This window comes from Thamnophis sirtalis, unplaced genomic scaffold (genome assembly GCF_051295495.1).
Source record: "Thamnophis sirtalis isolate CommonGarterSnake01/CBP01778 unplaced genomic scaffold, rThaSir2_p1.2 scaffold_2, whole genome shotgun sequence".
NCBI lineage: Eukaryota > Metazoa > Chordata > Lepidosauria > Squamata > Natricidae > Thamnophis > Thamnophis sirtalis.
Window position 1 is genome coordinate 44,812,750 of NW_028261382.1, and position 25,938 is coordinate 44,838,687.

Consider the following 25,938-nt stretch of genomic DNA (forward strand, 5'->3'; position numbering starts at 1 on the left):
CCTTTAAGAGGAGGATTAGCTGTAATTTAAGTTGGGCTTCCTCATCTGCTCCCCTTTCTCCAGCCAGGTGGAGGACAAGGAAATCTTCCAAAGCTATCTTTCTCAGAAAGATCGTGTCAATCGTGTCCTCCCAAATTCTAAATCATTATTTTTCTTCTTCTTGGAAAAGCTTGGAAAAGCATCTAGACTAAAGGCAGGGGATATTCCCGGAAGAGCGCTAGGAATAATTTGATTGACATATAAACAGAGGACCTGGAATTGCAAGGAGAGATTTAAGGTCAAGAAACGGCCTCCTTCCTTCCCCCCCTCCCCACCCCGGAGAACTAAAAGCACATTTTGCATCTTTGCACCCTCGGCATCTCCATGCCAGCCCTCGGCTGATGCAAAATGTGCTCTTTCCATTGTCCTGATATTTTTAGGAAATTATAGCGATGTCTCATCTTTCCTTCAAGGGCCTGGAGAAGGATGCAAGGGACTCAAGGTTAGCTAGAGAGCTTTTTGTGGCTGGCTGAGGATTTAAAACCCTTTTTTTTCCCCTCGCTCGGTGGTGGATCGAACAATTTACAGGTAGTCCTCAAATTGCAATCATTTGTTTAAAGTTACAATGGCACTGGAATCACAGAATCATAGAATCATAGAATAACAGAGTTGGAAGGGACCTTGGAGGTCTTCTAGTCCAGTGTTTCTCAACCTTGGTAACTTGAAGATGTCTGGGACTTCAACTCCCAGAATTCCCCAGCCAGCGAATGCTGGCTGGGGAATTCTGGGAATTGAAGTCCAGACATCTTCAAGTTGCCAAGGTTGAGAAACACTGTTCTAGTCCAACCCCCGGCTTAGGCAGGAAACCCTACGCCACTTCAGACAAATGGTTATCCAACACCTTCTTAAAAACTTCCAGTGTTGGAGCATTCACAACTTCTAGTGGCAAGTTGTTCCACTGATTAATTGTTCTCACTGTCAGGAAATTCCTCCTTAGTTGGAAAAAGTGGCTTATAACCATTTTTCACACTTCCAATCATTGCAGCATCCCTGGGGTCATACGATCAACATTCAGACACTTGGCCACTGGTTCATATTTATGACGGTCGCAGTGCCCACCCCCCTGGGGGGGTGGTCTTTTGATCCCCTTACAGGCTAAGTCAATGGGGAAGCCAGATTCACTTAACAACTGTGTTATTCATTTAACAACGGCGGTGATTCCCTTAATGGCAAGAAAAGTCTTAAAACCGGGCAAAACATAACAACAACTGCCTCACTTAGCAACATAAATTTGTGGCTCAATTGTCATAAGTCGAGGACCACCTACATCTGTCCATGTTCAGGGAAATTGGGGTAGAAGCAGACACGAAAGAGTGTCTCCTCATGGGAAGCAAAAGAGGAGCAAATGGGGAGGGGGCTTTTGCAGGAAACAATCCGTCCCTTTGGCCGTTTCAAGAGTGGAAGTTCTGTTTTGTGACTATAAGAGACTCTGTGCCAAGTTTTTGCCTTGCCCTGCCTTTGGAAGCTAGTTATCTGGCAGCGCTCCAAGCGAGATGAGTTCGTGTGGATAAACATTCCTTTGAAAGACTGTTTGCTAAGCCTTGCGGACTGGGAACGAAAGGAATTCACAGGCATGTAAATAAAAAGACTTCTTGCTTCTTAAGGAAACCTAGGTCAGAAGAAGATTTTGAAATGGCAAAAGCGTTGGCTTCCTCGGGGTGATAAAATCATCCAGAAACCTTGCAAATTGGATGGCTTCGGTTCAACGGACCTTGCAAAATAATGAGCATTTCTTCCCCTCTAATTAGAGAGTGAAAGCCAGCTTTAACCTCGTTTGAAATATTTAAACAACTTTCCTTTTAAGGGATAAGTCAGGGTGAATTTGAAGGCTGAAAAAAGCACCACGTCTTTCGAAAAGGGTGCACAATCTAGCCAGGAGCAGGGCGGGTTTAATACTGTGTGCAACCTGCATTTGTATAAAACAGTCTACCAAGGGAATGTCGGAGCGTTGTGCTCCCCCAGCCTGAAAACCGTGAGCAGTATTAACTCTGATGAGTTGATTGACTTAAGGATGTGTTTTGTCTGGCTGTTTAGAAACAGGATTTTCCAATCTTGGCATCTTTAAGACATGCGGACTTCAACTCCCAGAATTCCCCAGGCAGGATGCTTTCAGATAGGTGGGCTTCAAATCCCAGAATTCCCTGGGCTGGGAAATTCTGGGAGTTAAGTCCATCCATCTGTTCTGACCGAGGCTTTCCAAGAGCTTGAATCAAACTCCTTGCCCCAGGAAAAACCTCTTTTATTAATTTACTGTGAATCCTGCTCCTTCACATCCAGCCAAGTCTCTTTCAAGAGAGGATTTACGGTCACAGACCTTATCTGGCTTGGAGAGCTGCCAGGCCAATATCTGCAAACTTGGCAAGGAGTCTCAGAGGGTCACGAACCAATTAAGTGAACTAATGGTCTCCTGCAAACTCCACTCCCCTTTCGCTCCTCTTTTATTTCCTCTGGGAGGGGCCATTCACCGTCTCCCTGTGACCTTCCTCCCAAGTCGACCCCTGTTCTTTAGCTCTTTCCTTCGCCTGGCAACTCTGCACATGCGCACACTGGGAACAGGCTCCAGCTGTTCCTCTGCCTCACTTCTGTCTAGCTCCAAAGGCAGATGATAACTGTCAGATGGCCCTGGCCCCCTCTCTGCCTCTGACACAGAGCCCTCATCAGGGCCTTCCCCAGACTCCAGGACTGGCCCATCTTCCTCCCCAACCTCCTCACTCTCCAAATCTGCTGGCGGCCGAATCACAGCTCCGATGGCTGCTGGCGGGCCACAACACCATCTTAAAGCAAGCTAGTTGGGGAATTCTGGGAGTTAAAGTCCACAGGTTGGTAAGATCAGGAAACTGCCTTAGAGCATTATAAGAATGAGCTTCTTCCAGCTAGTTAGTTGTTGGTTGTGTTTTTACAGTAGTTTCCAAACTTGACAATTTTAAGACTTGTGGACTTCAACTCCCAGAATTCCTCCATGCTGCTTAGGGAAATCTGGGAGTTGAAGTCCACAAGCCTTAAAATTGCCCAGTTTGGAGACCCCTTGCTCTTAGGGCAAACCCAGGATAAAGATTACGAAATACCTCTGTGCCAACCAAGCCCTGGATGAAAAACGGGATGTCATCCTAGTGAAATAAATCAAAATGCCCAACAGAGAGGTGGATGAAACGGACAGAATGTAGTGTGCTCCCTTGCAAGGCTGTTGTACGATTTGCAAACGGAGAAGTCGCAGAAACGTTTGAACGGCAAGTTACGTGATCGAAGAGCTAACTTGAAACCAATAGGCATTAATAACGAGCTAATGAAATTAATTATGAGGGACGCGGTGGCTCGGTGGATAAGACGCTGAGCTTGTCTATCAGAAAGGTCGGCAGTTCGGCGGTTCGAATCCCTAGTGCCACATATCGGAGTGAGCTCCCATTCCTTGTCTGCCAACCTAGCAGTTCGAAAGCACATAAAAATGCAAATAGAAAAATAGGAGCCACAAAATAGGGAAGGGAACAGCCTGTAATTTGGGAAAATCTAAACTCACAATTTAGTGAATTGTGGCTCTGTGGCTAAAGGTGGCTCAGTGGCTAAGAAGCTGAGCTTGTCGATCAGAAAGTTCAGCGGTTCGAACCCCGAGCGCCGCTTAACGGAGTGAGCTCCCGTGACTTGTCCCAGCTTCTGCCAACCTAGCAGTTTGGAAGCAGGTTAAAAATTCAAGTAGGAAAATAGGAACCACCTTTGGTGGGAAGGGAACAGCGTTCCGTGCGCCTTTGGCATTGAGTCATGCCAGCTACATGACCACGGAGATGTCTTCGGACAGCGCTGGCTCTTCGGCTTTGAAATGGAGATGAGCAGCGCCCCCTAGAGTCGGGAACGACTAGCACATATGTGTGATGGGAACCTTTACCTTAATGAAACTACAAATTGTTAATTGAGAGCAATTAAAACTGAGAAGATGGGTCCTGGGCAATTCAGTCATAATTTTTTTCTTTCCAAGAAAAGTGGATTATGAGTGGAATACGATTTCCTTATTGTCTGGGTAGAAGTGATAGAGGCCTCTTCATTTCAGCGCTTCCTCCCTCTCGGAATATGATTCCCATGCATTCATTAAGGAAAAACTGTCATCTTAGATAACATCACCTATATCGGAAGAGTAATATTTATACTAATTAGTTAATTAATTAATGAAGCCAAACAGAGACAGTTAATAGATTAAAAGCGTTGGGGGGGAAATCCTGTAATTGATTGACTGTTAGAAGAATAGCTTGCACGCCGTTTTCAGCTAAGGCGTACGGTGGTGAGGACTTTTATCCTGGTATAATTATTTGCAATTTTAACAATTGGAGGGAGAAAAAGAGAGAAAGGAAGACTTTCATTCAATTTATGCAAAAGCAAGGTTTGGCAGAAATGTTTGGATCATACATCAAATGAAGGCTGGGATTCCGAAAGCTTTTAATGTTTAATGCGTCTGCTGCATTTCTGATCCTCGGTTTTGAATTTATTTTACTATTGGACGGTCGCTTAATTCTCACTCTTCGTTTTTGTTCTTATTATTGTAAAGCCTTAGTTTGAAGGACACCGAAAAAAATGTGTGTTCTTAGCCCTGTTCTACTTCTCCGTCATCATTATTACTGTGTTTCCCCGAAAATAAGACAGAGTTTTGATCCCCGAAATAAGCTCTAGCCCTTATTTTTGGGGAGGTCTTATTATTTTTGAGGTGCAGGGAGTGGCAAGCGTGGTCACCTCATGACTGCTGCTGTGTTGCAATATGTTCAGGGATGCCTTATTTTTGGGGAGGGCTTATTTTAGTGTAATTGGGCTTATTATCGAGGGAGGTCTTAATTTAAGGAAACAGGGTATTATTATTATTATTATTATACAATTGTATCACAGCGGCCAGTTGTTTCCCCGGATTTGGCATTGGTTACTAGTCGGGCCCCACCCAGGGGCCTAGGACGTCATAACGTATTTTCGTAATATGCGTGCAGATCCAAGCAGTGCGGCTTTATGCATTTGACTGATGGTGATTTTGTCAATTTTTAACTGTTTTAAATGTAATTATTATTATACTACAATTGTATCACAGTGGCAAGTTGTTTCCCCAGATTTGGCATTGGTTACTAGTCGGGCCCCACCCAGGGGCCTAGGACGTCGTAACGTATTTTCGTAATATGCGTGCAGATCCAAGCAGTGCGGCTTTTTGCCTTTGACTGATGGTGATTTTGTCAATTTTTAACTGTTTTAAATGTAATTCCAGTGCTTTTGGAATAGCCCCCAGTCTGCCGCTTACCACTGGAATCACCACTGCTGGTTTGTGCCATAGTCGTTGAATTTCAATTTTTAAGTCCTGGTATTTCATGATTTTTTCATGTTCCTTCTCGGCGACCCAGCTATCACCTGGTATCGCGATGTCTATGATTTTAACGTTATTTTTCTCAACCAGTGTGATGTCTGGTGTATTGTGCGCCAGTATTTTGTCCGTTTGTATATGAAAACCCCATAAGATTTTAACCATCTGATTTTCGTTGACTTTTTCAGGCTTATGTTCCCACCAGTTTGTTGTTGTTTTAATATTATAATTTTTGCACAAATTCCAATGGATCATTTGTGCTACTGAATTGTGCCGCAATTTATAATCAGTCTGCGTGATTTTTTTACAGCAGCTGAGTATGCGATCAACAGTTTCATCGGCTTCTTTGCAAAGTCTGCATTTGGCATCATCAGAGATTATTATTATTGTTATTGTTATTGTTATTTAATCTTTGGTGAGATTCCCAGCCTTTATGGCTGGTTGGATGGGGTTAGCTCAACAGCTCGAGGCCTAACCAAGGACCTAGGAACTGTTAAGGTAACGTTGGAGGATATAAGTTGTTCCAAGTACGGTGGTTTTTTGTAAAATCAGAAGATTCAATTCCAATAAATTTAGAATTTCTAAATAGTGAGGTAGCCCTTTGGATATTGCTCCAAGGGCTCCAATTACAAATTACGTCCCTGGATCACATGATCCCCTTTTGCGACCTTCTGACGAGTTAATGGGGAAGCCCGATTCACTTAACAAACATGTTAGTAACTTCACTGCACTGATTCACTTAAAAACTGGCAAGAAAGGTTGTTAAATGATCCGTGACGCTCCTTCCAATGTGATTAAACTTCAGTCTGAATTTCTATTGTTTCCCCAACCTTCGGATACCCAAGAAACACACACACACACACACACACACAGAGAGAGAGAGAGAGAGAGAGAGAGAGAGAGAGAGAGAGAGAGAATGAGAATGAGATACAGAATGAAAGAAAGAAAGAATGAAAGAGGGAGAGATGAGAGAGAATGAGAGATACAGAATGAAAGAAAGAATGAAAGGGAGAGAGAGACATGAGAGAGAATGAGAGAGAATGAGAGTGAGATACAGAATGAAAGAAAGAATGAAAGAGAGAGAGAGAGAAATGAGAGAGAATTAGAGACAGAATGAAAGAGAATGAGAGAGAATGAGAGTGAGATACAGAATGAAAGAAAGAATGAAAGAGAGAGAAAAAATTAGAGAGAATGAGAGAGAATGAAAAAACAAGAGAGAGAATGAAAGCGAGATACAGAATGAAAGAAAGAATGAAAAGAGAGAGAAATGAGAGAGAAATGAGAGGGAATAAGAGAGAGAGAATGAAAGAATTAGAGAGAGAATGAAAGGGAATAAGAGTGAGATACAGAATGAAAGAAAGAATGAAAGAGAGAGAAAAATTAGAGAGAATGAGAGAGAATGAAAAAACAAGAGAGAGAATGAAAGCGAGATACAGAATGAAAGAAAGAATGAAAAGAGAGAGAAATGAGAGAGAAATGAGAGGGAATAAGAGAGAGAAAATGAAAGAATTAGAGAGAGAATGAAAGGGAATAAGAGTGAGATACAGAATGAAAGAAAGAATGAGAGAGAAAAAATTAGAGAGAATGAGAGAGAATGAAAAAACAAGAGAGAGAATGAAAGCGAGATACAGAATGAAAGAAAGAATGAAAAGAGGGAGAAATGAGAGGGAATAAGAGAGAGAGAATGAAAGAATTAGAGAGAGAATGAAAGGGAATAAGAGTGAGATACAGAATGAAAGAAAGAATGAGAGAGAAAAAATTAGAGAGAATGAGAGAGAATGAAAAAACAAGAGAGAGAATGAAAGCGAGATACAGAATGAAAGAAAGAATGAAAAGAGAGAGAAATGAGAGGGAATAAGAGAGAGAGAATGAAAGAATTAGAGAGAGAATGAAAGGGAATAAGAGTGAGATACAGAATGAAAGAAAGAATGAAAGAGAGAGAAAAAATTAGAGAGAATGAGAGAGAATGAAAAAACAAGAGAGAGAATGAAAGCGAGATACAGAATGAAAGAGAGAGAATGAGACAGACAGAAGGAGAGAGGAGGGAGCAAATTCCCACTTGAGGAATTGTTGGACAGCTCCTTTCTTTAAAGGCAAAGATTGGGACTTTTGACTTGAAAACATTTGTCTGGAAGCCCAGATTGCTGGGGATTGGGTGAAGAAAAGAGTCGCCACAGACATCTGACCTGGGGCCACAGCGCATGTGCCAGCAGAGAGGGCTCTGCGTGTCACCTCTGGCACGCATGCCATAGGTTCGCCATCACGGGTATAGGGTCTCCTGCTTGAGCAGCGGGTTGGACTAGAGGATCTCCAAGGTCCCTTCCAACATCTGTCATTTTGTTCAAGAGGCATCCAATCTCCGTGGCTTCAGCTCTCTCTTTCAAAGCAGACGTTTGTGGTTTGAGTGGCAAAGCAACGAACTCTATTTCTTGACCGAAGCTTTGGGAAGTCAATAACTCAGCCGATATCGGAAATGGAGAGACAGAAAGTCCCTTGTCAGCCAGCCGAGAAAGTGACGCTGAGAAACTCTTGTCGAAGTCTCTTAATAATGCAGGAAAGGCCTTGGTTGAAGGTGATGAACAGCCCTGGACAGTCGCTCCGGTAACTTTTACGGGTGGGGCTTAAACCGTCTTCCCGAAAACGGCCTTCGGATCAGGGTGGTTTCAAAATAAACATGGCTTCTTTTCAAAACGAGAGAGCCTGGCTGGGTTTATTTTAGAATAGAATAGAATATAGAAGAGAAGATTAAGGAAAGGAATGGAATGGGAATAGGAATAGGAATAGGTAATAAAATAGATAATAGAATAGAATAGGAATGGAATAAAATAGAATAGAATATCTTTCCTTCCTGCCTCCCTCCCACCATGTCTTTTCTTCCTTCTGTTTTTCCCTTTCCTCCCTCCCTGTCTTTCCTTTCTTCCCTCTCTCCCTCCCTCCATGTTTTTCCTTCCTTCCTTTTTCCCTCCTCTCTCCCTCCCTGTCTTCCCTTTCTTCCCTCCCTCCCTCCCTCCATGTCTTTTCTTCATTTTTTCCTCCTCCCTCCCTCCCCCCATGTTTTTCCTTCCTTTCTTTTTCCCTCCTCCCACCCTGTCTTCCCTTTCTTCCCTCCCTCCCTCCATGTTTTCCCTTCCTTTCTTTTTTCCTTCTCCCTCCCTCCCTCCCTCCCTCGCTCCATGTCTTTCCTTCCTTCCTTCCTTTTTCCCTCCTCCTACCGTCTTCCCTTTCTTCCCTCCCTCCCTCCATGTTTTCCCTTCCTTCCTTTTTCCCCTCTCCCTCCCTCCCTCCCTCCCTCCCTCCCTCCATGTCTTTCCTTTCTTCCCTCCCTCCCTCCATGTCTTTCCTTCCTTTTTTCCCTCCTCCCTCCCTCCTTGTCTTCCCTTTCTTCCCTCCCTCCTTCCCTCCATGTTTTCCCTTCCTTCCTTTTTCCCTCTCCCTCCCTCCCTCCCTGTCTTTCCTTTCTTCCCTCCCTCACTCCATGTCTTTCCTTCCTTTTTTCCCTCTCCCTCCCTCCCTCCCTGTCTTTCCTTTCTTCCCTCCCTCACTCCATGTTTTCCCTTCCTTCCTTTTTCCCTCTCCCTCCCTGTCTTTCCTTCCTTCCTTCCTTCCTTCCTTCCTTCCTTCCTTCCTTCCTTCCTTCCTTCCTTCTCCTTGGAGGGTGGGAGAGGCATTCTTTTATTAAGAGGAATATTGGAAGCTGTCAGGACTGGCAAGGAAGGAAGAAGGCACTCCAAGCCACCGAGCGCATTCAATAAAGAGGATGTTTGTTATGGGGCACCTTGCTGCTCAGCCCCGTGTGGGCCTGCCGAGAGAACGCGGATTTAATTGGCAGGCCTGCTGGGCCGGCTAAGGCAAGCCGAGCGTGGAGGCCAGGGAGGGTTCCAGACAGCACATACGGAAGGTTCCTGCCTTGGCAAAGCGTGGAGAGCGTGGAAACGAAATTACATGGATCTGCAGCAGAGAGAGAGAGAGAGAAAGAGAGAGAGAGAGAGAGAGAGAGAAGGGGAGGGAAAAGAGACAGAGAGAGAGAGAAAGAAAGAAAGAAAGAAAGAAAGAAAGAAAGAAAGAAAGAAGAAAGAAGAGAAAGGGAGGGAGGGAGGGAGAGAGAAAGAGGAGAAAGAGAGAGAGAGAGAGAGAAGGGGAAGGAAAAGAGACAGAGAGAGAGAGAAAGAAAGAAAGAAGAAAGAAGAGAAAGGGAGGGAGGGAGGGAGAAAGAGGAGAAAGAGAGAGAGAGAGAGAGAGAAGGGGAGGGAAAAGAGACAGAGAGAGAGAGAGAGAGAGAAAGAAAGAAAGAAAGAAAGAAAGAAAGAAAGAAAGAAAGAAAGAAAGAAAGAAGAAAGAAGAGAAAGGGAGGGAGGGAGAGAGAAAGAGGAGAAAGAGAGAGAGAGAGAGAAGGGGAAGGAAAAGAGACACACAGAGAGAGAGAGAGAGAGAGAAAGAAAGAAAGAAGAAAGAAGAGAAAGGGAGGGAGGGAGAGAGAAAGAGGAGAAAGAGAGAGAGAGACAGAGAGAGAAGGGGAAGGAAAAGAGACAGAGAGAGAGAGAGAGAAAAAAAAAGAAAGAAAGAAAGAAGAGAAAGGGAGGGAGGGAGGGAGAGAGAAAGAGGAGAAAGAGAGGGAGAGAGAAAGAGAAGGAGTGAGAGAGAGAAGGAAGAGAGGGAAAGAGGGAGAGAAAGAGAGAGGGGGAGGAGAAGAGCGGGGGAAGAGAGAAAGGGATGAAAGAGGTGGAAGAGAAGAAAGAAGGAGAGAGAGGAGAGAACGAGGGAAGAGAAAGAAAGAAACAAGGTCATCAGTCACTTTTTAATGCAGTTGTAATTTTGAATCATGACTAAATGAACTGTTGTAAGTCGAGGACTAACCTGTAACAAGTTCGTTTTCTATGGTTACAAAACCTATTCGGGACATGAACCTCTTTTACCTCTGGAAGAGAGAGAGAGAGAGAGAACATGGGACTGGGGTATGCAAATGAAGGGTGGAGCTTATGCAGATGAGAGTTGAACCTATTTCTGATGCCTCCTGAAGACCATGGGGCAATCTTAAGGGAGATCACATTGGGGGGCTAGAAAAAAATAATGATCCAGATCTACTCTCATCCCCCCAAATCTTCCTCCTTTCTGGACAAGGGAACTTCACTGGAATTCAGAATGCAAAAAGGAAAACAAGAGTTGGAAGGGACCTTATAGGTCATCTAGTCCAACCCCCACTGCACCATTTCTGACAAGAGGGCAGTCCAGTCTCTTCTTGGAAGCTTCCAGGGACGAAGCTCCCACAACTTCCGAAGGCAACTTCTATTCCGTGGCTGGATTGTTCTCGCAGCTTTAGAAACCGAAAAACAGCACAGAATCCACATGAAATTGGCCATTTCTCCCTACCTTTTTCCCAAGCTTGCCCCAATTCCCCCCCAAAAAATCACGTCCAATTGCCAAGGTTTGCAAGAGAAAGTCTAAAAGAAAGAAAAAAGAATCCTTTTTCGGGCTGGTGCAAGCATTCATCCATCTCATCCGGGATTCCTTCGCTTATTGTTTTGAAGCCTCGCGTCAGTATTCACTCAATTTTGCAAAGTGGCAGGCAGATGCTGTTCATCAAATCCCTTTTCGCTTCCTGGGGTCCTTCCCTCCACCCCCCCCCCCCCAAATCTGTAGCTGGAGAGGAAATGTAAAATATCCCTTCCTTTTTCCAGAAGTCGCTTCCCCGGGCACATTTTTAGCATTTATTTATCTATTTTCCCCTTCCTTTCTTTTTTTTTTGGCTGCGAAACCAACAGAAACAGGTTGCAGAGGCTGGATGCCAAAGTCAGTTTGTTCTTTTGCTGTCTGGGGAGAAGGAGAAGGAGGGAAAAAAAGAGAGAGAAAACGGATCTTTTTTCCCTTCACTGCCACCGTCTACGTTTTCCTTGACCCAGATTTGGAGACAAGCGCCCCCCCCCTCCTCACCGTAACTCCACCTTGCCCTGGTTTGGTTCGAGCCGGGAAGACTGACAGCTGAGGAGTGACAAGGATGCTGGTCGGCGTATTCTGAGCTGGGAAGACAATGCAAAAAAACCCCACGTCTCGCTTTCCATGGCAACTGAAAAGCCCGAAGAGGGGATGACTTCTGACAGCGGAAAGTAACTAAGCTCACCGCAGCATGAGGATTAACGCTTCGGATGGCGAGGAGACCGAGAAAAAAGGAAGGCGGGCCCAGCACATCTGGCGTGGACCAGTTTCCCAGCTCCGGGGATGGATGTTCCTACGGAGGCTTCCCAAGAGCATGAAGCCAACTCCTGGTCCCCGACAAAAACTCCTTTTATTAATTTGCTGTGAATTCTGCTCATTCACATCCAGCGAAGTCTTTCGAGGGAGGATTTACGGTCACAGACCTTATCTGGCTTGGAGAGCTGCCAGGCCGATCTCTGCAAAACTTGGCCAGGAGTCTCCGAGAGTCACAAACCAATGAAGCCAACTAATGGTCTCCTGCAAACTCCACTCCCCTTTCGCTCCTCTTTTATTTCCTCTGGGAGGGGCCATTCACCATCCACCTGTGGCCTTCCTCCCAAGTCGACCCCTGTTCTTTAGCTGTTCCTTTCCTCTGGCCACTCTGCGCGTGTACAACAGGCTCCAGCTGTTCTTCTGCCTCACTGACGTCCGACTCTGAAGGCAGCTGATAACTGCCAGACAGCCTTGGCCCCCTCTCTGCCTCTGACACAGAGCCCTCATCCGAGCCTTCCCCAGACTCCAGGACCGGCCCAGGTTCCTCCCCAACCCTCCTCACTGTCCGAATCTGCCACCAGCTCCACTGGCGGGCCATAACAATGGAAGGATCACTTTGGAAGCTGTATTATCCAGAGTTGGATAAATGGGCAGCTCTAAGGCAAAAGGACACCATTAATTTTGTTTCTGCTTGGAAACCCTTTCTGGACTTTGTGCTTGAGATGGGGCAGAAAAAAAGATAAAACTTGGATTCGGGGTATTTGCTGATTAGATTGGTTTGTTGCTATAGAAATGGCTAGTATATATTACGGATTAGGACCCCAATTGAGCTCAGGATTTCTGTGGCTAGGCAAGGCAGTTGTTCAGCGAGTATTGCCCCATTTTATGACCTTTCTTGCCATGGTTGTTAAGTGAACCACTGCAGTTATTAAGTGAGTCACACGGTGGTTAAGTGAACTTGGCTTCCCCATTTAGCTTTGCTTGTCGAAAGGTCACAAAATGGGATCACGTTACTATGGGACACAGCAATGGTCATAAGTATGAACCAGTTGCTGAGTGCCTGGCTTTTGATCATGTGGGCACGAGGATGCTGGCATGGTCATAAGTGTGAAAAACGGGCATAAGCTACTTTTTTTCAGGGCTGTTGTAATTTGGGACGGTCCTTAAACGGACTGTTGCAAGGCGATGACTCCCTGTATTATGTAAAAGTAAAAAGTTGAGGTTTTATACAATGACTTTTTATTCAAAAGAAGTGGGGAGTCAATATGTTTTCTTTCTTTTTCCCTTCGGTCCTACACATTTTTCCCTTCCTTATTTTCCCTCCCTTGTTTTCTTTTGCATTTCATATTATACTTCGATAAAAGAATAAAATGTTGGGAAAAGGAAGCCTTCCCTATCAATGTTATGGATCGGCAAGCTTTGGAAAGGCATCGGGAAGAGCCAAAGGCAGGATCAACCCCAATTTAGCAATTGGCAAAGAATAGAAGAGAAGGGAAGGGAATGGAATAGAGTAGAATAGAGTAGAATAGAAACTATGGAATAGAATAGAATTTTGAATGGAATGGAAGAATAGAATAGAATAGAACAGAAACTATGGAGTAGAATAAAATTTTGAATGGAATGGAAGAATAGAATAGAATAGAATAGAAAATATGGAATAGAATAGAATTTTGAATGGAATGGAAGAATAGAATAGAATAGAACAGAAACTATGGAGTAGAATAAAATTTTGAATGGAATGGAAGAATAGAATAGAATAGAATAGAATAGAATAGAATAGAAAATATGGAATAGAATAGAATTTTGAATGGAGTGGAGTGGAGTGGAGTAGAGTAGAGTAGAAACTATGGAATAGAATAGAATTTTGAATGGAATGGAAGAATAGAATAGAATAGAATAGAAAATATGGAATAGAATAGAATTTTGAATGGAGTGGAGTGGAGTGGAGTAGAGTAGAAACTATGGAATAGAATAGAATTTTGAATGGGATGGAATAGAATAGAATAGAATAGAAACTATGGAATAGAATAGAATTTGGAATGGAAGAATAGAATAGAATAGAATAGAATTTTGAATGGAATGGAATAGAATAGAAAATATGGAATAGAATAGAATTTTGAATGGAATGGAATGGAATGGAATAGAATAGAAAATGTGGAATAGAATAGAATTTTGAATGGAATGGAATGGAATAGAGTAGAATATAGAAAGGAATGGAATGGAATGGAATACAATATAATTCTTTATTGGCCAAGTGTGATTGGACACACAAGCAATTTGTCTTTGGTGCAGATGCTCTCAGTGTACATAAGGAGAATAAAATACATTCTTCAAGAATCATAAGATCCAGCAGTGATAGTCATAGGTTACTAAATAAACAAACAAATCATACTAGGAAACAAATAAAACAATATAATTTTTTAAAGTTACAAGCAACAAAGTTATAGTCATAAGTGTGAGGGTGTAGGTAAAGGAAGGAAGAGGAGAATAATAGTAATACAGTCTTAGTAGATATGTTGACAGTGTTGAGGGAATTGGTTGTTTAGCAGAGTGATGGCGTTTGCAGAAAAACTGTCCTTGTGTCTAGTTGTTTTGGTGTGCAGTGCTCTATAGCATCGTTTTGAGGGTAGGAGTTTAAACAATTTATGTCCAGGATGCGAGGGGTCTGTAGATATTTTCCCAGCCCTCTTTTTGACTCCTGCAGTGTGCAGGTCCTCAATGGAAGGCAGGTTGGCAGCCATGGTTTTTTCTGCAGTTCTAATTATCCATTGAAGGAAAGGAGCCAGAAAGTGGCACAAACTGGTTGGCATCTGAACATGCCTTTTCTTTTTTTAAAAATCTGGCTACGAGCAATGTCTCTTTGACCACCGCTTAGGGGTGGTGCAGGAGAGATTGTGGGACCCCTCACTGTGGAAGGGTACCTTTGGAGCTCTCCTTGTCCCCTCTGCCAGATTTGGCACCCATCCACCCTGCCCACCGGACCTTCTGAAACCTCATTTAGCTGTTTGGACCGAATCTGATTTCGCGCCCACTTGGCGAAATTCCTTGGCTGCCCGGCCTTGTCATGTGAAGTATTGGGAAGTTTCCCTGTGTGGCTGTTTGTCTGTGGCTTCCTCTGAATAGCAACACGGGGGCAGCCGGGCCAAGACAAGGGGCTGGTTGTTTGTTGGGGGGGTTGGGAAGGGGGGGGGAGGCAACAGCAGAAGCTCTGGACTTAGGAACTTGGCCAAGAGATGCTTGGGAGTCCTTCAGAGGATGGGGCAAAGGGAGGGAGGGACTGGGGGCCATGAACTGTGGATTAACTAGGCGGTGGAGAATGTGCTGAGATGGAAGGCGCCCCCAGCATTTTTGGAGTAGGGGGAGCGGTCAGTGAAACGATTTGGCTTGGAAATCTTAAGGGGTCAACCATGAAAGGAAGTTTTTGCTATTTTTGCCGGGGCTTAGTCCCTTGGCTTTCCTTTGCCGGTTGCTGGTCAAATAGCTTCAGGAAACAGGAGAAAGGGGTGCGTAGCTGGCATCCAAAGTTGACCTAAGCGGCTAGTCCTCAAAGCAGCTAAAATAGGAGGAGAGGCTGGCACTCCCCCTGGTGGCCAAAATCGAGTTTCAGGGTTGGGTGAAGAATGTCAGAGACTCAACCCAGCAGCAAATATAGTAAACGGGGGTTTGTATTTAAATAGTGATTTTATCTACAAAGAATATATACATACACGTACTTTAGTCAGACCCCCCAAACAAACAGCAATCGGCAATTACAGCACGGAATCTACAAAGAATATATACATAAGCGTACTTTAGTCAGACCTCAAACAAACAGCAATCAGCAATTACAGCACGGAAACACACACACACACACAGAGATATGCCCCCAACAGGGCCTCTTCTTATGACAGGCTCTTAAAGTGATATCAGCCCAAAAACCTTGCTGGCACATTCCCAGCATTACATCATCGTAGCAGCTGGTCAAGTGCTTAAATCATTACCCTGGCAAAGGGGGACCAAACGAGCTTTCGGTGACTCCCCCAAATTGTGGCTCATCGCTGTGTCCTTTTTTTCTTTTTACAGGAAGCCAGCCGGTGACCTCTGATGAAGTGGTGGTGGCGGGTTCGAAAGTCGTCCTCTCCTGCAAGGTGGAGGATCCAGAAGATTCCTCGCTCCAGTGGTCCAATCCTGCTCAGCAGACACTCTACTTTGGAGAAAAACGAGGTAACGTTGGCGGTATCATCATCATCCTCCCCCCACTTCCCAGCCCAAAGGCGGGAGGCCGACAGCTGTGGCTACTGCCGGTGACAATCCCCAAATTTATTTACCGTGATTTATCCTTTAAATCCCAACGACGGGGGGGGGGGAAACTCCGTCGGCTATCAGTGCGCGCCAATAACAAATGCAATTAGCCACCGGCCAAATCCCTCCGGCTGCATTTGGAAGCGGGATTTGCAAACCGAGCTTCTGTTTGGTCGCGGTTTTATATTTTCTTTGGCCCTGGAAACCTGTCGCCTTTTCGGGCATCCAAAATCTGCCTTCCAGCATCCCCTCTTGACGTCACGGAGAGGAAGGTAAAATCCAGCAGCCTTTTGGAGAATCTCAACCCTTGTCCAATAAAGGGAAATAAAACATTGGCTTCAATGGGGATTTCTCCTGCCTGGTTAAAGGAGATAAGGGACACCCTCAAACAAACCTTTAAAAGGCCTGTTTTCCTTGCTCACCTGTGGCGATTCGAAATTACCTCCGAGCGACCGGCAAAAACATATATATATATATATATATATATATATATATATATATATATATATATATATATATATATATATATATATATATATATATATATATATATATATATATATATATATATATATATATGTATATATATATATATATGTATATATATATATATCTCCCTCAAGGAGAATATGATGTCTGATTTGTTTTCTCTTTTCTCTTTCTGGAAGCTATTAATATGCAACGGACACAATGCAGTTTTTGTTGTTGATGTAATCTATATATTTTCGGTATCTTCCTCCTTCTCACTAGCAGGCATGACTAACACATTCGAAAGGCCACACTTGAAAACTGGTGTTAAAAAGCAAAACAATTTGCTTTAAAAGAGCCCGAATCAGCTTTTTTTCTTTTAAAATCTTGGGAGATTTTAAGTTGGGAGGGGGAGGGTTGGTCTAAATGGAAAATCAAGTTATTTTGGATCACGCATATTTAATTGACCAGACAACCATTTATCTGAAATGGCTTCAGCAGGAGGATGGTATAGAAGACCTCCAAGATCCCTTCCAACTCATATCCTATCCTATTCTATCCTATCCTATTCCATTTCTATTTTCTCTACTCTATTCTATTCTATTCCATTCCATTCCATTTTTCTATTATATTCCATTCCATTCTATTCTACACAGAATCCTATTCTATTCTATTTATTCTATTCTATTCCTTATTCTAGTCTAGTCTATGCTATTCTATTCTTTCTCTATTCTATTCTATTCCATTAAGAATCCTATTCTATTCTATTTTCTCTATTCTATACTATTCCTTATTCTACTCTATTGCATTCCATTCCATTTTTCTATTATATTCCATTCCATTCTATTCTACTCAGAATCCTATTCTATTTTATTCTATTTATTCTATTCTATTCCTTATTCTAGTCTATGCTATGCTATTCTATTCTATTCTTTCTCTATTCTATTCTATTCCATTAAGAATCCTATCTATTTTATTTTCTCTATTCTATACTATTCCTTATTCTAGTCTATTCCATTCCATTCCATGTTTCTATTATATTCCATTCCATCCTACTCAGAATCCTATTCTATTCTATTTATTCTATTCTATTTATTCTATTCTATTCCTTATTCTATTCTTTCTCTATTCTATTCTATTCTATTTCATTATTCCATTCCATATTTTCTTTGCTCTGCTCTGCTGTTCTTCCCATTTCTGTCCTATCCCATCCCATCCCATTCTATGCCATTCCTTTCCATTCTGATTATGCATCACAAGTAGAACATAGACTTGAAGCCGTGATAATATGTATACCCAAAGTTTAACAGATGAAACTTTTTCCTTCTTCTTGCCATCCTCAAAACGAAGCCTGCTTTATGCAAGAATTCCCAAACCAATGGTTTCGCTCCAGGCTTGGCATTGAGAGAAACGCTGGCTGCTCTTCATTTGTTAAATTGCCGAGATGTTTTATCTGAACGTTATCTATGATTTATTGATTAATGCCCCAGCCCTATAAATCTAAGGGGGGAAAGCCTATTGATTTTCATACGGGTAAATTCTAAGGATTTCATGTCATGTCACACATGTTTTTAATAGTATTTACAACGTCCTGGATGGCTGGATTTTTCTTTGTTTTGATTTGCAAGCTGGGGGAAGGAGCTTGATTTTATTTTTCTTTAAATTTGGTCCCTTTTGTTTCCTTCTGTCTGCTTGCCATGGATCACGTACCAATTCACTGAAGCCGTGGCTTGCTAATTCCAACTTTCGTTTGTTTATTTTTTTGTTTAGTCTGTCAAACATGTACAAGATAACAAGTATAAGTATAAACATGGACACGAACAAGGGAAATGAGTACAAATAAATGGGGACAGTAGGACAGGGATGGTAGGCACGCTGGTGCAGTTTATGCACGCCCCCTTTACGGACCTCTTAGGAATGGGGTGAGATCCACGGTAGACAGTTTGTGATTGAAGCTGTGGGGGGTTTGAGGACGTAACAACAGAGTCAGGTAGAGCATTCCAGGCGTTGACCACTCCTTTGCTGAAGTCGTATTTTCTGCAATCGAGTTTGGAGTGGTTTACCTTGAGTTTGTATCGATTGTTTGCCCGTGTGTTATTTGCGGTTGAAGCTGAAGTAGTCGTTGACAGGTAGGACGTTGTAGCAGACAATTTTGTGTACTACGCTTAGGTCAGACCGCAGGCGGCGTAGTTCCAGGTTGTCCCAGCCCGAAATTTGGAGCCTGGTGGCCTAAGGGATTCTGTTGTGAGCAGAGGAGTGGAGGACTCTTCTCGTGAAATACCTCTGGACTCGCTCGATCGTATTAATATCCAATATACAGTGTGGATTCCAGGCAGACGAGCTGTATTCAAGGATTGGTCTGGCAAAGGTTTTGTATGCCCTAGTTAGCAATGCAATGTTACCAGAGAAGAAGCTTCGCAAAATTAGGTTAACCACTCTTAATGCCTTTTGGGCAATGCTGTTACAGGGAGCTCTGGGGCTTCGATCTTTTGATATGAGGATTCCTAGGTCCTTGGCAGAGTGAATCTACCAGGTTGTATCTTCCCAGTTTACATTTGGTGTAATTTTTCATTGCCAGTTTGTAGGACAGAGCATTTGTTAGTCGAGATTTGGAGTTGCCAAATGCGCAACCATTCAAGGTTGCTTTGTAGGGTAGCGGCATTAAATAATTTTACGTCATCAGCGTAATTTCAACTTTCGTTTCTTTATTTGAAGGGGTGAAGATGAACGTTAACAGAAAAAGCCCTTTGCGAGTGTCACACAGAAAGATTTTTTATAGTATTTTGGTCTGGAATTCACACAAACACAGGTGGCACTGAACAATTTGCAATCTCTTCCTGGTTCCTTTGCCACCGAATGTCCCCCTAAACACAGAGTTCTCGCGTTCCCACTGGAGCGTGCGATTGCATGCAGCGTGTTGGGTTTTTTTTTTACTGCCACACATACAGCATTCTTTGTGATTTCCTGTAATTACGGGTGTGAAATTCTCTAGCGCGGTGTTTCTCCAGCTTAGCAACTTCAAGATGAGTGGACGTCAACGCCCAGAATTCCCCAGCCAGCCGTGGGAATTCTGGGAATCCAACTCACCACCACTGAAATGACCACTAGATGGCAGCAAGGAGATTCCTATCTCTTTGCTGTCCTCTAGTGGTCATCCAAAACTTTGCCACTCCAAGATGGCGACAGGAGGAACTCTGGGAGTTGAAGTCCTCTTAAAGTTGCTAAGCCTGAGAAACACTTTGTTAATGGTTAAAAGGAAATCTGTATACATTTGCACTTTAGAGTTTTCCCTGATTTGATATTTCAGTTGGGGTTTAGAATCTTGACCTGTATATTTTTCCAGGATAGGAAAAAAAATCTAAACTTTTTCAAGCTGTTGAAAACAGTAACAAATGTCCTCATTTTGTTTTGTTTTTTGTTTTAGTCTATAACAAACAATAACTGGATTTATGTATTTATTCACTGTTTTAGCTTCGCTGTATGGGTGGGTAGGTAGGTAGGTAGGTAGGTAGGTAGGTAGGTAGGTAGGTAGGTAGGTAGGATAGATAGATAGATAGATAGATAGATAGATAGATAGATAGATAGATAGATAGATAGATAGATAGATAGATAGATAGATAGATAGATAGATAGATAGATAGATGATAGACAGACAGACAGACAGAAAGTAGATGGATGGATGGATGGATGGATGGATGACAGATAGCTAGATAATAGATGGATGGATGGATGGATGGATGGATGGATGGATAGATAGATAGATAGATAGATAGATAGATAGATAGATGATACACAGACAGACAGACAGACAGTAAGTAGATGGATGGATGGATGGATGGATGGATGACAGATAGCTAGATAATAGATGGATGGATGGATGGATGGATGGATGGATGGATGGATGGATGGATGGATAGATAGATAGATAGATAGATAGATAGATAGATAGATAGATAGATAGATAGATAGATAGATAGATATGAGTGGAGGGAGGGAGCGAGGGAGGGATAAAGATAGGAAGATTGCTTTTGATGAGATGGGCTATATAAAATAGATGGATGGATGGATGGATGGATGGATGGATGGATGGATAGATGATATAGATAGATGAAAGAGATGATAGATAGATAGATGATAGATAGATAGATAGATAGATAGATAGATAGATAGATAGATAGATAGATAGATAGATAGATAGATATGAGTGGAGGGAGGGAGAAAGATAGGAAGGTTGCTTTTGATGAGGTGGGCTATATAAGATGGATGGGTGGATGGATGGATGGATGGATAGATGGATAGATAGATAGATAGATAGATAGATAGATAGATAGATAGATAGATATGAGTGGAGGGAGGGAGAAAGATAGGAAGGTTGCTTTTGATGAGGTGGGCTATATAAGATGGATGGGTGGATGGATGGGTGGATGGATGGATGGATGGATAGATGATAGATAGATAGATAGATAGATAGATAGATAGATAGATAGATAGATAGATAGATAGATAGATAGAATCAGAGTTTGTTGCAGGGATCAAATCCAGAAAGCACACACAGCTAACTGATACAGCAAGATTCATTAACTTCTCTTTATATACATATAACACATGAGACATATATACAATTCCAAGAGTGATTCTTCCAACATGGTAGAGAATACAAGCAAACACACAAACAGATGAGAGAGAGAACAGTTTCCACTTTCAGTTCCAGCAGCAGACGAGACTAGTTTTAGTTCTAGCTCAGACTCAGAGCTACAGAGCTAAGCCATGCCCAGGCTCCAAAGTGTTTCAGCTCCCATTGGCTGACCTTGTTACTAAGCCCTATTCCGGTTCATGACTATACTTTGACAGATAGACAGACAGACCTAAGGTGACTCTCTCTACCCCTTCTCTCACTCCCCCTCCTTCCCTGACCTAGCATTGCGAGACCTTCGAATCCAGCTGGAGAATTCGACGGCCAACGAGTTGAGCATAAGCATCGATAATACCACTCTGGCTGATGAGGGAGAATATACCTGCACGATATTCACCCGGCCTGTACGGACTGCGAAAGCGATGGTCACCGTCTTGGGTGAGGCAAAGGGGTCAGTGACAAGAACATGTCCAAAATGGGGGGGGGGGATCTGTTCCCATAATATTTCAGTCTTCCCAAGATGTTGGGACTAGCTCCATCCGGAATATCCCAGTCATATCCTGTCTTGGACTCACAACCACAATCGAGCCCAAAATTTCCATCTGCCTTGGAAGGGCAAGTAGTCCTCGACTCACGACCACCAACCAATTTTCCGTTGCTAAGCGAGACAGTGGCTGAGCGAGCTTTGCCTCAACTTTACGACTTTTCTCAGCGCGGTGGATAAGCCAACCATGCAGCTGTTCACACGGTCGTTAAGTGAATCCGAGTTCCCCATTGACTTGGCTCATCAGAAGGTCGCAACACAGGATCGCATGATCCCCGGGATGCTGTGACTGTCATAAGTACATGCCAGTGGCCGAGCGTTTGAATTTGGATCATGTGACTCTGGGGAATGCTGCAGCGGTCCTAAGTGTGGGGAAACGGTCATCATTCACTTTTTTTCAGCGCCGTTGTAACTCCAAACGGTCACTGAATGAATGGTTCTAAGTCGAGAACTGCCTGTACACTTCTGAATACAGGCCCATGAGTTGCAAATTCCCAGGGGAAAACGAGAATGTATATGGGGGGGGAGTGGGGAGAATGAAACATTCCAGGAGTGGAATGACTGTTTTGTATATCCCAGAAACAAGATTATTGTTGAAGAAGCAGCAACAATTGTGACATATTTAACAACGAGGCAGGGAGTGTAAAAAAAGTACAAGGGACTTATCATCACATATGGTGGCCCTGCCCGGAAACACAAAAATATTGGACAAAAATTTGGAAATGGGTGCAAGAAATTACAGGAGAACAGATAAAATACAAACCCAGAATCTTTCTACTGGGAATAATCAAAGGGAAATATACAAAGGAAATTAAGTACATATTAACACATCTGCTAACTACAGCTAGAATAGTATTTGCCCAATGCTGGAAACAAAATAATACCCCCTCGGAAGAATTAGTGATTAAAAAAACTTTGGATTGTGCAGAGATGGACAAATTAACACTGAAATTAAAAGATAAAGAAGAGTCGGAATATTATGAAATTTGGAACAATTGGTACAAATGGCTGCAAAACAAGAATAAGATTAATCAAGCCAAAAAATAATATATATAAATATATATAGAACTGTGTATAAAGTGTGTAAATATGGAAGCGAAATATTATATACATGTACAGGTATGATGACGTAACAATGTTGATGTAATGACTGTAAGGTGTTGTAGAAGGGGAAAAATAATAAAAAAAAACCTGCTAAAAATAATAATAATAATAACCAGGCAGGGAGGATGTCATCCCAGTGAGGAAGAAATGCTTCAAACTAAGTCTTTGTTGTGGCCTGCCAGCGGCCAGCAGAGTTGGCAGCAGATTCAGAGAGTGAGGAGGGTTGGGGAGGAACCTGGGCCAGTCCTGGAGTCGGGGGAAGGCTCTGAGGAGGGCTCTGTGTTGAAGGGAGAGATGGGACCAGGGCCGTCTGACAGTTATCAGCTGCCTTCAGAGTCAGGCATCAGTGAGGCAGAAGAACAGCTGGAGCCTGTTCCCAGTGTGCGCATGCGCAGAGCTGCCAGACAAAGGGAACATCTAAAGAACAGGAGTCGACTTGGGAGAAAGGCCACAGGTGGATGGTGAATGGCCCCTCCCATGGGGAATAAAAGAGGAGCGCAAGGGGAGTGGAGTTTGCAGGAGACCATTAGTTCATTCCTGCATTCTTGCCAAGTATCTGAAAGATCTCTGGCCTGGCCACCCTCCAAGCCTGCTCAAGGTCGGTAATTGGGAACTCTCTTGAAAGACGGTGGGAGAGGAAAGACTTTACTGGAGAGGAATTCACTGTCAATTCAATAAAAGGGGTTTATCGGGACGAGGACTCGGCTTCGTCCGGCTGGGGAAGCCTAGGTCAGAACAGTCTTCTCCGGGAAACTTTTAAGTCGCTAGTCCTCATTGTTCCTCTTTCCTTTCAGGAATCCCGCAGAAACCCCAAATCTCTGGTAACTCAGGTCCTCTTAGGGAAGGAGGCGAGGCCGTGTTGACATGTGTCTCTTCTGGCAGTAAGCCAGCTGCTCAGCTCAGATGGAATAAGGGTGAAAAACTCTTGACAGGTAAGTTGCCAACACACAACTATTTAAGAACCTAAGAAGGATGTTAGATTGGGCCCATCTCGTTCGTTTGCATTCTGCCTGCGAAATCTTCACCAAATTGGGAGCGATGCCTTTACCATTCGGTATTGGCAGGTAGACTGCGCTTGAACAGGGAGGCACAGATGCTAGTTTCCCCTTTCTGGTTTAGCTCCGTCTTCCTTTAAGGCCTCTTAAATCAGGTTGTGCGACCCTTAGCATACAGTGACCTGTGGCCAGGAGATCTCTTAACTTAATTGATGCAATTAATGCCTAGGCAGGGGGTTGGACTAGAAGACCTCCAAGGTCCCTTCCAACTAGTCTATTCTATTCTCCTCTCCTCTCCTCTATGCTCTTCTATTCTCCTATTCTCTTTTCTTTTCTCTTCTCTTTTCTATTCTATTCTATTCTGTTTCCTATTCTATCCTATCCTCCTCTCCTCTTCTCTTCTCTTCTCTCCTCTATTCTCTATTCTATTCTCCTATTCTCTTGTATTTTCTCTTCTCTTCTCTTTTATTCTGTTTTCTATCCTATTCTATTCTATCCTATCCTGTTCTCTATTCTCTTCCATTCTCCTATTCTCTTCTCTTCTGTTTTCTATTCTATTCTGTTTTCTATTCAATTATATTCTGTTTCCTATTCTATCCTCCTCTCCTCTCCTCTTCTCTATTCTCCTGTTCTCTTGTATTTTCTCTTCTCTTCTCTTTTATTCTGTTTTCTATTCTATTCTATCCTATCCTATCCTGTTCTCTATTCTCTTCCATTCTCCTATTCTCTTCTCTTCTGTTTTCTATTCTATTCTGTTTTCTATTCAATTATATTGTTTCCTATTCTATCCTCCTCTCCTCTCCTCTTCTCTATTCTCCTGTTCTCTTGTATTTTCTCTTCTCTTCTCTTTTATTCTGTTTTCTATTCTATTCTATCCTATCCTATCCTGTTCTCTATTCTCTTCCATTCTCCTATTCTCTTCTCTTCTATTTTCTCTTCTCTTCTGTTTTCTATTCTATTCTATTCTATTCTGTTTCCTGTTCTATCCTCTCCTCCTCTCCTCTTCTCTCCTCTATTCTCTATTCTCTTCTATTCTCCTATTCTCTTGTATTTTCTCTTCTCTTTTATTCTGTTTTCTATCCTATCCTATCCTATCCTGTTCTCTATTCTCTTCCATTCTCCTATTCTCTTCTCTTCTGTTTTCTATTCTATTCTCTCCCCTAAGCACGTTGTGATCCAGAATCTTAAAGGATGCATTTCGATAACCTCTTGCACCTGTCACCCACCCCTCTCTCTTCTCTCCTTTTGCTAAGCCACCAATCTATATTTTTCCCTCTCTTTCTCTCTCTCTCCCAAACAGGCCAGCCATTGGAAGTCTCCAAAGATGCCAATGGGAAAACCTTTACAGTCACCAGCCAAGTAAAAATTACAGTCAGCAAAGAGGACGACGGCGCCAACGTCTCGTGCACGGTTGATCACTCGTCTCTGCAAATCTCTGAGAAATCGGCCTTGCAGCGTCTCTCCGTCTATTGTATGTGACCCGGGCCAAGCACAGGACTTTATTTTGAAAAATCTTGCAGAATTATGACCGTTTCTAAGCTTGCCAAAGCTGTTTCTCAACAATGGCCACTTCCAGATAGGCGGACTACAATTCCCAGAGTTCCTCACACCCCGTTTTTAATTTCTGGCACCCTGCAAGGCAGTGGAGGGGGTGGAGAGGAAGGAGGCAATTGACATGTAGACATGAGCAAAGGGGACGGGGGTGGCAGGTTTGATGGAAACAAGAGGTGAGAGAGCTGGTATTGTGGCCCACCAACAGCCAGTGGAGCTGGCAGCCGATTCAGACAGTGAGGAGGGTTGGGGAGGAACCTGGGCCAGTCCTGGAGTCTGGGGAAGGCTCTGGTGAGGGCTCTGCATCGGAGGCAGAGAGGGGGCCAGGGCCGTCTGCCAGTTATCAGCTGCCTTCAGAGTCAGACATCAGTGAGGCAGAAGAACAGCCTGTTCCCAGTGTGCGCATGTGCAGAGTTGCCAGACGACGCGAAAGAATGGGTTGACTTGGGAGTAAAGCCACAGGTGGACGGTGAATGGCCCCGCCCAGAGGAAATAAAAGAGGAGCGACAGGGGAGTGGAGTTTGCAGGAGAGACAATTAGTTCACTTCATTGGCTTGTGACTCCCCGAGGCTCCTGGCCAAGTTCTGCAGATCTCAGCCTGGCAGCTCTCCAAGCCAGATGAGGTCTGTGACCGTAAATCCTCCCTCGAAAGACTTTGCTGGAGGTGAAGGAGCAGAATTCACAGTCAATTGAAGAAAAGGGATTTATTGTCGGGACAACAAGGAGTTTGCTTCAGGCTTTTGGGAAGCCTCGGTCAGAACAGTAACGATGTTAGTACTTCTGCTTACTGATTTTCCTCATTTTCTCCTTGCTCGTTTTC

General features: G+C 43.3%; 1 protein-coding gene across 1 annotated transcript in view; it reads left to right on the forward strand.

Moving 5' to 3' along the window:
- Window positions 1-25,938, forward strand: part of CADM3 (cell adhesion molecule 3) — a 109,223-nt gene that overhangs the window by 77,776 nt on the left and 5,509 nt on the right. Inside the window, exons 2-5 of the mRNA XM_087705250.1 lie at window positions 15,605-15,745; window positions 21,210-21,362; window positions 23,367-23,504; window positions 24,868-25,038. Coding sequence (XP_087561376.1) covers window positions 15,605-15,745; window positions 21,210-21,362; window positions 23,367-23,504; window positions 24,868-25,038 — 603 coding nt within the window. The remainder of the gene's footprint in view (window positions 1-15,604; window positions 15,746-21,209; window positions 21,363-23,366; window positions 23,505-24,867; window positions 25,039-25,938) is intronic.